Source organism: Mastigoproctus giganteus, chromosome 3 (genome assembly GCF_048544385.1).
Source record: "Mastigoproctus giganteus isolate SK-2022 chromosome 3, ASM4854438v1, whole genome shotgun sequence".
NCBI classification, from domain to species: domain Eukaryota; kingdom Metazoa; phylum Arthropoda; class Arachnida; order Uropygi; family Thelyphonidae; genus Mastigoproctus; species Mastigoproctus giganteus.
Window position 1 is genome coordinate 189,630,219 of NC_143577.1, and position 14,908 is coordinate 189,645,126.

Genomic DNA, 14,908 nt, shown 5'->3' on the forward strand with positions numbered 1-14,908 from the left:
GAAATCAACTAAGTTGTCTTTGCCCCACTGGAGAAATACCTGACGATCGGCATTTAAGGAATTGGCAGCAGATTTTCGAGAACTTGAAGCTGATTGAGCTGGACAAGGTTTCTCAAAATGGAAAGTTGAATGCAATGTGCTATCATCGGCAAAACTATGGATAGGATTTCCAGTCAATGGAAGAAGGTCATTGATATACAAGAGGAAAAGAGTGGGGGAAAGAACTGAACCTTGGGGGACACCGGCATTAGTGGAGAAGTTAGAAGACAGAGAGCCATCTACCATCACCCTCAGTAAGCGATCAGAGAGAAAACTGGATAACCAGTTACTAAAAACAGTTGGCAAACCATAAGATGGAAGCTTGTTTAGAAGACTTAGAAGACTTGTTTAAAAGCCTTTGAGATGTCAAGAGCAACTACTTGTGTTTCACCGAACCTTTCCATTGAATTAGTCCATAAATGGGTAACATAAGCCAGAATATCACCATTGAATCGACACTGACGGAATCCATACTGGCAATCGTTGATCAGACGGAAGATTTCTAAGTAGTTTAAGATTTGCCGGTTAATTGATTTCTCCATTACTTTAGAAAGAGTAGAAGTAATTGCAATGGGACGATAATTGGATGGGAGGGATTTGTCACCCTTTTTAGGAACTGGCTGGATATGAGCAAATTTCCAAGCAGAATGAAAAACACCTTTGGAATAAGAAAGTGAAAAAAGGCGGCAAAGAATAGGAGTAAGTTCAGGAGCACAGGTTTTGAGAACAAGTGGAGAAATACCATCAGGACCTGGAGCTTTCTTAGCATCAAGATTCATCAAAATCCTTCTGATATCCTTTTGACGGAAGACCACAGGAGGCATTGAATGGAGCGTGTTAGGAATGGTGGGAGGTGTTTTACCAAGATCATTAATACATGAGCTCAAAGAAAAATGGGATGCTAGCAGGTCAGCTTTATCCTTAGCTGAAGTGACAACAGAACAATCTGGTTTGGACAGAGGTGGGAGCAGAGATGGGCAAAAGTTGCGGCCAATAGCTTTGGCAAGAGACCAGAATGCTCGGCTACCATTAGGGCAAGAAGCAAGTTTTCTACTCTTAGCCTGTTCAAACTTAAGTTTGGACTGATTAATAACTGCTTTACAATTGTTGCGAGCTTTGGTGTAGGCAGAAAATGAAACTGAAGAATTAGAAACAAGCCAATTACGATATGCAACATTCTTCTCTTGGACAGCCTTAGCACATTTATTGGAAAACCAAGGTTTAGATAAAGGACGAGATTTTAAAGTGGAGTGTGGGATAAAGGATTCCATTCCTGCAAGAATAATTTCAATGACACGATCTGAGCAAACGTTGACATCAGAAGTTTTGAAACAGTAATCAGACCAAGGAAAAGAAGAAAAGAAGTCTCGCAGGTCATCCCATTTTGCATTCTTGTAATGCCAAACAACACGAGGTTGGGAATAGCCATGAGATAAAGGTTCCATTGGAGAAGAGGCAATCACCAAGTTGTGATCTGAAGTGCCTAAAGGACCTCTCACTTCAACCTTGTACTTAGAAGGGTTGTTTGTGAGAAAAAGATCAAGCGTATTGGCTGTATGATTAGAATTGTCCGGTATTCTTGTAGGTAAATGAACAATCTGTGCTAGGTCATTAGTAATTGCAAAAGCCTCAGCATCTCGACCTGCTGGGTCGGTGTGACTAGAAAACGGAAGCCAGCTGGAGTTGTGAACGTTAAAATCACCAAGGAAAATTACCTCACTGTTAGGAAAGTTGGACTGTAGAAAGTCAAGTTGCAAAGAGAGGAAGTCAAAGAGCTCCAAGTGATTAGTGGAGTTGGGAGAACGGTAGAGACAACAGATGAATTTTACACAATGAGGTAGAGAGATTTTAAGGCAGAGAAGATCAAAGAGAGGAGATTCCAAATTGCCAAGTCTCTGACAGGGAATATCAGAACGGACATATGCACAAGTACCACCTTTGAGGCGAAAGGAATCATACAGCAAATAATTTGGACATCTGAGATGAGCAGTAGTTGAATCAACTGATAACTGAGATTCAGTCAGAAAAAGTACATGGGGTTTGGAAGACTGCAAGTGGAAATGGACATCGTTGAGATTAGAATTGAGACCACGTATATTTGTGAAATGAATTAGGAAGTCCTTGGGAAGTTTAGATCTTTTCGCAGATAAGCTTGCTCTATTATTTTGACAATTCATGGTGTATTGAATAGTAAGAAAAAGTGGGTGGGACATGCTGTATGAAGTAATGAAATTTTTGGATATGGCGTACATGTGGTAAGAATATACCCAGATCCTTGACATAACGTGGCCTCGACATTGCTCCCCGCATACACACTACTCGGACTCCCTCCAGTCACTTTCTGGCAGAGTAGAGGTAGCAAGATTATACACTAGCTGATCCGGAAGCTTCCTAGAGAGTTACCAATCGGTTCAGTCCGGTGTACTAACTAGCGGCCAGCCTGCGAACACCGTTTTAGAGCTGTACCCTCGAAATGTAAGGAATATTGGATCTCGCCACGACATTCATCATAACCTCAAAAATCATCAATCATACTGCATGAAGGAAGAGATAGGGAAGGGTTGGCCGGAACTTAGCTCTAGAGACTAAACATGGGTTCGACCACTTCAAGCCTCCAATAAGCAAAGTGGTGGTATTTCACCGGTTGATGAGAGTCATCTACCACCTAGTACTGCCTGGTAACATAGAGGGGCGGCGTTCCTCCATGTGGTGTGGGCGCCACACCTCGACCCCTGCTTACGTTGGTTCACACCTGGGTGGTCACCCACCATGTACTTGTGCATGAAGGTTATACCCAGGATTACTAACAGTCCCACCATCGTGAAGGTGCAAGCAGAGGATTTGGCTGTCATAGACCGTCCGGACTTCGCCGAAATTGGGTCCACTTTGACTTGAGTGTCACCCGAATATCAGTTCCATCAGCGTTTTAGACTCCCAGGTAGCAAGAACAGCTTGTCTGGCATATCTGAGAGAATGTCTATGACAACCTCAAGGACCATAGAATATACATAGAATATACACTGAGTTTAGAATATACTATAGAATATACACTGAGTTTAGAATATACTATAGAATATACACTGAGTTTAGAATATACTATAGAATATACACTGAGTTTAGAATATACTATAGAATATACACTGAGTTTAGAATATACTATAGAATATACACTGAGTTTAGAATATACTATAGAATATACACTGAGTTTACTGAATGTGCTCTTACAATCTCAATTAATAATTTCCTAATCTTCCCTACAGTCCTTTGCAAATATATAGAGGTACATAAACTGTTTGAACACTTACCTCTGGGGATTTGAATCCTCTTGCTAATACAATGTTTGGCCTGTGACTTTCTGCTCTGCATCGGGGTCCACCATCAGTCTGAGACCGCTCTCCTTCAGCTTCGGGACTGCTAACATCTGCCAGGGATACTATCCACTTCGCCGAACTTTCCTGGTGTCATATCTTCCTTCGCTGTGCCAGATCATTCAATAGGAGTTGCTTCCCTTTATTCTATTTCTTTCTGTAGACTGCAGGCTGCCCAGTGTTCTTCCGTAAGCATCATCTCTCGCCTTCCTCCTAAATATATTTCTCGGTGGGTGTTTTCGGACTTCTACATTCCATCTCGAGAAAGGTCCCTATACTGTAATCTATCTATATTTTACTTAATCTATCAGAGTTTAGCCAACTCACCATAATTGGTCCTACTGGTGAATCACTTCTGGGGACTGTTTCCCGTGCCTACCTCTCCGAAAAAACGTATCACCACTCCTCCAAAAAAACTTTCATCACCCTTTTCCCTCTATTTTCGCGCGCTCTTCCATTTTTATTTCTCAATTTCGTAAAGCCCTCCTTTCCTCAACTAATCTTTTCTGTCTTCCCATCATCTCCATTCTCATTTGCCTATTTCAAGTGACGTGCAATAGGAAAAAGGTCGAGCTCCTTCCGGTGTAGAGAAGACTTCCTCTTTCCAGAAATTTCTCGATCTTTCTAGTAAGATGACCGGAAATTCCAACAGCTCAGTATCTCTCCAAAACCATCCAGAAAATATCTGCGTCCATTTACTTGACCCGTCTCGCCCCATTACAAAATGACCAAGCCCGCTCTGTTAACGGTAAACCAGGACCGCTCCCTGCTGGTACCCCTACTGTAACCTCTGGAGCACTCCATCCACTGACCGCCCACTTTTCTGTCTCGCTACCTTTGCTTGCTCTTAGGGAGTGGGCGCAGATCACGTCTCCCTCTAATACCTATCCTCATGGTACAACCGCCCCTATATTAAGTACAAATTCCACTTAATTCAAAGTGAGACCCACTATCTTAAATATTTGTGACTTTTAATGTTCTCTTTTAAGGTTTACAGTATCACTCTATCTAGCGTTCTTTCTTTAATTATATTGATATTTAATTTAACTTGTAAGACTGTCTTACAAGGAGAATAGGGTGAGTGCTGCAGTGGCACAAATCCAACAGTTGGCGAGAACATTGTATTCGACATTGATTCTGCAAAGGCGTCAACAATCTTGGAACCCGTCGTGCGAGACCTTAGACATGTGCAAATGGTCATGTAAAATGATGTGGGTAGACCCATAACTATTTCTCACTTCAATTTGTGATGAAATGAATTGTCACACGTCTGTCATTCAGCACAAGCTGCTCAACTTTTCAACCGACTCACTGTCTATAGATATTGACGGCCTTCCTTCTCTCGGCTCGTCAAAAACACTTGTACGATCGCATTTGAACTCCTGTTTCCACTTTTTTAGTGTCATAGAATGGGTAAGTCTTCCCAAGCACAGCTTTCATTTCTTCGTCAATTTCCAGAACTTTCTTGGGCTGCAAATGCAGGAACTTAATCACTACTCGATACTCCACTTTGTCAACAATAACGTCCTTCCTCAGATTCTGGGCTCCACCTGTTTCACATGTTTGTTATTGAATATGTAGAAAACTTATATTAAAAAGGGCATCTTCCTACTGATGTTTTATCGAGGTCAGGGTACGAACTTTTTGGTACCTCTCGTATATACAGCAGTGTTTATTACAATACTGGGGTGAATGTTCCTTTCCAATGAACACAATGCGCAATGAATGGAAGGAAACATCTTTGTTATACAGTATTTCAATTCCTTTTTTATTTTAAATTGTATACTTAAGATCTATAATTTAATATATCTGTTAAAACAGGGACTTTCAGTACTTTTAGCGTTGAGTGAAAGGTATTTGCTCATCCACCGAAAATTCAGGAACTTACTTTCTCCCGGAAAGTCAGGTTTTTCGTCCAGTAAAACAGAAAAGAGACTTTAGAACACACTCAGTTTACAGACAATATACACGGAGCAACGTGGTTTTAAGTTACCACCACTCCTAAAACCCAACAACAGGAACTTTCCTCCTCTAATTTCCAAGCGTCCCTACCTTTGGACAAGAGTATAACAAGAAAACGACTGGTGTTTACGATGACGCTAAATGGTACATTGAAGCCAAGTTGAATTGGAATTTTACTACCAGAAGTATGGCTGCTGCCTGGCTGGGTGGAACAAAGTCCGAATGGAATGAATGACTATGTCGAAAAGTACGTTCATTAATTTGCCTTTTCATTTACGTTTTATAACACTGTTTTTATATTTTTTCTTTTATAAAAACATTTATAACCATACTAGTAAAATATTCTGCACATAACATGTCATTAAGCAATGACACTACGAAATAGAACGTGATAACAATTCTCAACTGTGAAACGAAAATACTGGACACTAGTATTTGTAAAAAAATTCCATATTATTTCACTATATTTTTAGATTAGGAAATTCTATATAGAAGTAGGAAACATAAAAAAAGGTTTCCACCAGCGTCTTAACCTGTGCAGGAATAAGAAAGGAGAAATAGTGGGGGATTAGCAGAGATCACAGAAGTTTAGAAGGAGCATTTTAATTCCTTACTTAATAAAGAACAGGCAGGCCCAGAAGAAATTGTAGAAGAGAAAGAAGAAACAGTTAATGCTGAAGGTATCTTGGGCCCAACAATAGAAGAGGTATGGGATGCAGTCCAAAAGGCTAAAAATAACAAAGTACCCAGAGAAGATAACATCCTAGCATAGCTCATAAAGGCAGGCGGGGAGAAACTGATCCAAAAATTACATCAGTTTATATCGGACATATGGGAAAGAGAAGAATTGCCAAATGACTGGAAGACAGCGGTAATCATTCCAATCCACAAGAATGGAGACAACTTAATTTGTGGGATTTACAGAGGAGTTTCCCTACTTAGTGCAACGTGTAAGAGATTTTATCCTTCATTCTGACTAGAATAATATCAAGACTAGCGGAAGGAATAGTTGGTGAATATCAAAGTGAGTTCCTTGCAGGAAGGTCGACTGTTGACCACATCTCCACCTTCAGACAGATCTTGGAGAAGTGCTACCAATATAATGTAGATCTGCACCATCTCTTTATTGATTTCAGCACGGCATATGATAGTGTGGATGGGGTGTAGCTATTGAAAACGTTGGGAAGCCTGGGCATACCAATAAAGGCTGACGAAGATCATGCTGGAGGGAAGCAAATGCAAGGTTAAGGTGCAAAGGAATCTCTTTGTGTCCTTCGAAGAGAGGAGAGGGTTGAGACAAGGGGACCCTTTGTCGCACTACAACCACCTCCAATGGGATCATATATAACAGACTCTACCAGAACTTAGACTATGCAGATGTAGTAATGACTGCAAGAAACCCACATATTCTGAGGACAGCTTTTGAAAAGTTGGAGAAAGAAGTAGAGAGGGCTGGGTTGAAGGTAAATGAAAATAAAACGAGGTTTATGATTACATGTGGGAGGGAGAGACAAATTAGTGAACAGATCTGGCAAACAGCGAAGCATAGTTTCAATAGATCAGAATCCTTCAAATATCTGGGAGTTATGATTCAAGATGATAGTAGTAATACCCCAGAAATTCAGGCTCGTCTTAATGCTGGTAACAGATGCTATTTTTTCCTGCAGAAACGCTTTCGACGAAAACTGCTCTCTAGAAGAACATATTAGTATTTTATACAAAACAGTGGAACGACCTGTCATGACTTATGCCAATGAAACATGGATGCTTAAAAAGGACGAAAAATCTTTAAATGTGTGGGAAAGGAAGATATTAAGGAAACTATTTGGCCCCGTAAAAGTCGGGGAAGAGTGGAAAATAAAGACAGCCAAGAGCTGAAGGAACTCTATGGAGAATCGGATATAGTAGGAGTGATAAAGAGCTCGAGACTTAGATTGGCAGGCCACGTGATACGAATGGAGTAAAACAGATGCCCAAGAAAAGCAATGGAAAGGTAACCGGGAGGAAGAAAATTGAGAGGAAGACAGAAGGAGGTGAATGGATGACATAGAGAACGACCTGCGAGAACTTAGAGTCAGTGAGACGTCAGAGAACAATGGGCAGGGAAAGAGAAGCTGGAAAAAATCATCGAGGAGGAGAAGGTGCTACAAGTACCGTAGCACTGTGGAGTACGTAAGTAAGTATGTTTTTGTGCCACAAACCGGATTTCGTATTTGAAATTCGAATAGTTCTCTCCAGCATATACTACATTCTCAATAGGATCGAGATCAGGTAAATGTGGGAGCCAAGGAAGATGGCAGAAATCTGAGTCAAGTATTCCCTCTGTCTTTTGATGTCGGCAACATATCCAAGTGGTCAATAAAGGTCTTTCCCCTCCCCAAACGGTGTCAACCGAAATATTTTCGTAAATTGTTATTTTATGGAATCACTCCTTTGAATAAAGAGTATTTTTTTTAATTTCCTGTCTTAACTGAATGATTCTATTGTGAGATAATTAAGTTAATGAGATTGCCCTATTATATCCAAACTAGAGTTTGAACAGGCTAAGAGTAGAAAACTTGCTTCTTGCCCTAATGGTAGCCGAGCATTCTGGTCTCTTGCCAAAGCTATTGGCCGCAAGTTTTGCCCACCTCTGCTCCCACCTCTGTGAAAACCAGATAGTTCTGTTATCACTTCAGCCAAGGATAAAGATGACCTGCTAGCATCTCATTTTTCTTCCAACTCATGTATTAATGATCTTAGTAAAACGCCTCTCACCGTACCCAAAACGCTCCATTCAATGCCTCCTGTGCTCTTTCGTCAAAAGGATGTCAGAAAAATTTTGAACAGCTTTTATTCGAAGAAAGCACCAGGTGCCGATGGTATTTCTCCACTTGTTCTCAAAACCTGTGCTACTGAACTTACTCCTGTTCTCTGCCGCCTTTTTTCACTTTCTTATCCCAAAGGTGTTTTTCCTTCTGCTTGGAAATTTGCTCATATCCAGCCAGTTCCTAAAAAGGTTGACAAATCCCTCCCATCCAATTACTTCTACTCTTTCTAAAGCAATGGAGAAATCAATTAATCGCCAACTCTTAAACTACCTAGAAACCTTCTGTCTGATCAACGATCGCCAGTATGGATTCCGTCAGTGTCGATCCACTGGTGATATTCTGGCTTAAGTTACCCATTTATGGACTAATTCAATGGAAAGGTTCGGTGAAACACAAGCAGTTGCTCTTGACATCTCAAAGGCTTTCGATCGTGTTTGACATAAAGGTCTTCTAAACAAGCTTCCATCTTATGGTTTGCCTACTGTTTTTTGTAATTAGTTATCCAGTTTCTCTCTGATCGCTCACTGAAGGTGATGGTAGATGGCTCTCTGTCTTCTAACTTCTCCACTAATGCTGGTGTCCCCCAAGTTTCAGTTCTTTCCCCCCACTCGTTTCCTCTTGTATATTAATGACCTTATATTGACTGGAAATCCTATCCGTGGTTTTGCCAAGAAACCTTGCCCTGCTCAATCAGTTTAACTTTTCGAAAATCCGCTACCAAATCCTTAAAAGCCGATCTTCAGGTAATTCTCCAATGGGGCAAAGACAACTTAGTTGATTTCAACCCTTTAAAACTCAGTCTTGTCTTATATCTCGCAAAAGGGATTCTTCTGCTCCTATGCTTATCTTTAGTGACACTCCGATTTCTAGGCAAAATGATATCTCTTTTGGGGGTTACCCTGACTTCTAATCTCTCTTGGCACAAGCACATTACAAATATTGCTTCCTCTGCATCTAAAAAACTTGGTTTTCTCTTTCGCTTTCGGCGTTACTTTTCTTCCAAACATCTGCTCACCCTGTATAAATCGGCCATGCCATGGAATATTGTTCCCACATCTGGGATGGTGCCCCCAAAACCTCTCTCAGGCTTCTTGATTCCATTCAGAAGAGGGCAGTTAGGTTAATTAATGATTCATCTCTAACAGAGTCTCTCCACTCGCTGTCTCATAGACGTTCTGTTTCTGCTGCATGCCTCTTCTACAGATACTTCCATGAGCACGGTTCTTCTGAATTGGATTCTATAATTCCCGCCCCCTCTTTCAAAACAGTTCGAACACGTGCAGCCATCAGCCAACGTCCATTTACTGTCCAACGTCAAACTCACAGAACCAACTTTTCATTTTCCTCGTTTATTCATTCAACTGCCGTTTTCTGGAACAGCCTTCCTTCCTTCATATGTCTTTCCTGAAAATTACAGTCTGTAGAAGTTCAAGTCCAATGTCAACAAATATCTTCTTCCATCTTCTCAACCTCCAGCCCAAGCACGGTACTAAGTACTATAGGTTCTAATACCTCTCGTGTTTGGGGTTTACATAAAAATATATATCACGTGGTAGATTTAAGTAATTTTTTATTGAAATGCTATAAGTTTGAATAATTGAAACACCTCAATGCCAAACACTGAAAGGATTACGGCCACGTTTCGGCTGCTCAATTTTTCCTGTTTTCCGGCAGGCCTCTTTACGCGATTCATAAACTGATTTCGAAATTGAATGATTCTATATTATTTATTATAATTTAGCACGATTATAGACACCAAATCATTGCTAATTGCCATTGTAGCCCTTATATTTGGGCTAACCGGACAAACTTTTATTAAGTACTAACAAATTTCACCTTACCATCGCAATATGTCTAAAATTATTCTCTAAGACATCATTCTCATTTGCAGTTTACATGATATTTGTGTCGTGTATAACCCCATATCCGGAATAGTGTGGATCACAAGTGGCACTCCAGAACTTTTGTAAATGGCTTGCTCACACACTTCCGATCTTTTAGAATTCGCTCTCCTATTCTGTTCTGTACTGAGAAGTTATAGATGTTCAGGAACTCATTAATCTCGAAGCACTTAGGCACTTTATGAAGCTAGCTAGACAGCAATGCCTGTTTTCATCAAATCTGCTTGCAAGATTATCTCCATGACTACAATCTTCTAGCCTTTTATTTGATTTTTGTTAATCAAAATCTACCCTAGCCATATTATCAGTGAATGATGACCATGTACCTGCGTAATCGTCCATACTAAAAGCTGTTTGATTTCCACTTCAGGATAAATTATGTTCAGTTCAGTTCAGTACTAGAATTTGATGATAACAAATTGAACGTATGTGGTTTCAAGACTTTAGGGCAAATGTCGAAGTTTGCATGGCGAAATGCAGTTTAAAAACATTTTTTCTTATAGTGGTTATGTTATTTTAGATTTTATTTATCAGTCGCGTAATCCAAGTATTATCTAGACTTTAAAAAAAGAAAAAAATAATAAAAAGCTGAAATAAGGGATGTTATACTTTTTTAAAGGAAACGATAAAAGTATATATCATATTATGAGTCTGTACTCGTGATTATGTAAAAATCTTTTAATTCAAAGGATAGTTTAGTGAAGATGACTTCTTGATACCAGCTCCTGTTCCTTTCTTTTAAATTACTTTGTTATTATTTACTGTGATTTTTTTCTAGGCGTGTTTTGTTAATGTTGACTCTATAATGAGGGACATTGTGACGTTCAATAATGAAAATAGCTTGGCTACAAAAAGAACTTTTATGATAACATTGAAAGAAACCACCTAAAGTTCGAAAAAAATTTTCCTGATTTACATTTAGTCGCCACATCATTATGTAGACCTGTCTACATAATAAAGTGGACCAATTTATGAAACACTAAGTAGTTTAATTCCTTTCACTTAAGCTTCAGCTTTTTTACGCTTTTTACTGTTTCTTGTGTTCATTTTTAACAATAGCAGGAGTAAGTTTCTACGATTTGTTAAAAGATAATATTTTTTATTGAGCTTGATTTATTTAATTGCATTTATAATTTTGTCATTCGTTTTGTTTTATTTCGAGAATTTCTTGCTTATTAAATGCAAGCGCCTGTTGTCATGAGCTTTAATGAAAATTGCTATCAGAGGAAACTTATCTAGTGTTTCGACATTCTTTTAGTACATATAAATAGCACTAGATGGCAGTAAATGATTAAGTGTTATCAATTGCACAAGAGTGGAAGTACTGACAGCCATTCGTTCTGCTAAACTGTTTCACCTCCCGATTTCGAAAAGTAACCATTGGTTAAAGTAAAACTAATTATACATAAGTTAACAGTCACCTTATTTAGCTGTCGAAAATTGAATTAAATATGGAATTTGTAAGTTTTATGGAAACGTACTCTACGCTGTCTACGATAAGTGTTTTTGTCGCTGTGCTACTTGTGTATGTGATATTCTCTCGCGTGAACAACAGTCAAAGACTTCCTCCTGGGCCAATCGGCTTGCCTGGGTTTGGATATTGGCCATTTCTGCAGAGAAATGCGCATCTGGACTTCATAAAACTTGCTAAGAAATACGGAAACGTGTTTAGGTAAGTAAGGTGAGATCTGTGATTTTAGAATAGCACCAAATCTCTGATTAGTTATCTGAAATCATACAGCTTAATTGCATTAAAGTTGAATTTTGTATTAGTGCGCGAAAAAATATGTAAACCTTAAACCCTAAAATGATTTGTGTATTAATTCAGTCTGTAATTTAATAAACTTTTTTTTTTTTTCACCGTTCTGTAATTCCTACTCAAAACAAATGTTTTTAATTTTTTAGATAAATTTATACCACCACAAAACACATACTGCAGAAATAAAATCTTGTATGTATTTTTGTGAAGTCGTTTCATTGAAAATTTATTTTTAATTTCAAATTTACATTCGTGTAAACTAAAGCGGAAATTGCTACCTCTTATTTACAAAAGTGCAACAGTATTTCTTTATGTGGATAAAGCAATGGGTATTTTAAAATAATTTTTAGTTTTTATGAAATTTATTTTAAAATCCCAATTTAAAATGAAAAATGAAATTAATTCAGTTGAGTGAATTTTCAGTACAGAGAACTGATTCACTATTCCTTTGATTTGAGAATAACTGGTGCCAATGCGTATTCATGTATTAGATCTAGAATTCAATACATTACACATAAATCTCATCACAGATGTAGTAAATTTACGTTTTAAGATCTTAAAGATTTTTACTACGGTTTATTGATTTATTTTGCAAATGAAATAAATACAAATTTTTGATCATGGCATCAGTAACAACATAACGGACTCGCAACTTGTTATTGGTTTGGAGAGGTTGTTGTTCAAATCGTGTTGGAGTTTGGAAGAGTTCTTTAAGTCTACTTTTCTCGCGATAATCACTATAAATCTGAGTGAGAGGTTGCAGAGTTTTTTTTTTTTTAAGACTCTTTTAACTCTTTCAGGATGAAGTGAATGTTTGAGAAACATGCACTTCGTCCTGCGAACGTACCATAACTCATAAAATACCATGAAACAAATGAATTAGCGAACTCTGGACGAGTGCGTACATGAGACAGAGTGAAACACTGATATTAGCATTAGTAGATGCATACGATGCAAGAAAGCAGCCTGTCTAGCTCAACCTTAAATTTATTTAGGCTATCACCTTCCACAACAAAAGATGGAAGGCTGTTCCACCAATCAACTACCCGCTGGCAAGGCAAAAACGGCTAAAGACAATATAAGGTTGTGATTCCCACTTCTGAGTTCTGCATCCAATTATCGATTGAGAACTTTTCTGATTTCAGCAGAAAAAATCTTAAAAATGTTGCGCATCACATTTAAATTTCTGCAGTATTTTTATAATCAAGTCTTGGAAGACCTGAAAGAAGCAAAAATCAGAAGGGCAAAATCAGGACTGTATCGTGATATGACAACTTTTCATATAAACTACTGTACACATTCGAATGAATTCATCTGTTGGGCCATGTAGCATGAAGAAGAGAATTGACTCCTGCAAGATAATTTCTTCTGAGAACTCCGTTTTTATAAAACGAATTCAGCTGTCCACAAAATGTATACAGTCCGATACGACTGACCTGAATATGTCGATAAGTAAGTTGAACGATTAAATGCTGCTGCTGCTCTTACCGGTGTTCCAATTTTCCCCTCCTCGCCTAATTTACAATGTGGTGATCAAAGAATGATGCTTCACTGTTACAGTTCATGTTTATACATGTGGAAAAAATATATTTATTATTTATGTATAAGTCTGTAAGTCACCTATAGAAAATAGTATATATATTTATTTTTATTTATTCATCCAATTATCTGAAATTCATATATTTAAAAGGGAAAATAATGATTTTAAGGTTTGAGTGCTTTACATGTTCTTGTTTTTCTCTCTGAGTATGTACATTGGAACCCGTTTCGTCGTTGTTGTTAATGATTACGAGAGTACAAAGGAAGCTATGAGTAGATTCTTGGATAGGCCAAACCCATGTACCTTTGATCAAATTCCAGGAAGGACAAGTAAGTAAACGTTTCATACCATTCAAACATGTCTTTATACAAAAGGGCCCTCGTAAGTGGCGCAGTTAGTTGAATCGACGTCCTCCTCCATATCGGGTGTGGAAAGACCGGATTTCGAATCCCGTCGATGACGGGAAGAATTTTTATGACCCTTTTCCGCAATGTGGCTGAATTAGTCGGTCTTAAGCGAGGGTAGCATGGTTTTTTCTCCAGGAAACTCGGGTTAATGGTCTAGCAAACAGAAAATCGACCATAGAACACACGCAATTTATAAACAGTACACACGGAGAAATATGGCCTTAATCCCTGATGCTCCTGAAACCCAACAACAACACCAATACATAAGAGCAACTTTGCAAGTTGGGTTGTTTCTCCAGTATTTAAATGGATCCCCAGAATTTTTGAATAGCACAAAATAATTGAGTAGTTCTTCACTCTGTGAAGAACTACTCAATTATTTTTCACTCTGTGAAGAACAACCTTCACTGTCTATTTTCGCAGACAGTTCAAATAAAACTAATTTTTCATTAACTCTATTATACTTTAGATTAAGAAACTGCCCAGTTTTCCAGGACATTCCCTAGGCAAGTACACTATATTCTCCAAAATATTCGGACAGCTGGTTGTGTTCAATAGCTGCTTAGAATCTGAGCCGCGGCAACTAATGCCATGAGACCAGGGTCGGAATGAAGATAAAAAACACATACCGAGAAATTAGAACTTTAGGGCCCCATATATATTTAAAAACGTCATATAAAGTAGGTGCGTATGGTTTAAAACTTAAATAGAACAATTACTTATATTTACTGTATTAAAACTCAAATTAAAAAATACAGTTGGTATAAAAGCAAAAAAAAAAAGAAACAAATTCTAACTGTATAAAAAATAAATACTTCTTTTTTTTATTAAATAAACCAGGTACAAAAAATAGATTCTTTTCTGTTTAAACAGAATTATGGCATAAATCTTTTTTTTTTTTATTATTAATCGAGATCTCTTAGATATTTAATAGATTCATTTGGTTGTTCTCTCACTTTTTTTCAAAATTATTGAACATATTTTGTATTTGATTTTTCGAGGTTATTAAAATATCGTAAGCTTGCATGAAGCGTATACCTTGCGTCTGTAAATAATTTGATGCTGGTGTTAAACTTTCAGATAATTGTAATAAAACAAAGGAAAGCAAAAGTTTCATTTTTT

The 14,908-nt window shown here is 38.1% G+C and overlaps 1 protein-coding gene across 1 annotated transcript in view; it reads left to right on the top strand.

Annotated features, from left to right (window-relative positions):
- The first annotated feature begins 6,754 nt into the window (after positions 1-6,754).
- Positions 6,755-14,908, top strand: part of LOC150088497 (cytochrome P450 2C6-like) — an 87,757-nt gene continuing 79,603 nt past the window's right edge. Inside the window, exons 1-3 of the mRNA XM_090370192.1 lie at positions 6,755-6,832; positions 11,511-11,752; positions 13,587-13,708. Coding sequence (XP_090226318.1) covers positions 6,755-6,832; positions 11,511-11,752; positions 13,587-13,708 — 442 coding nt within the window. The remainder of the gene's footprint in view (positions 6,833-11,510; positions 11,753-13,586; positions 13,709-14,908) is intronic.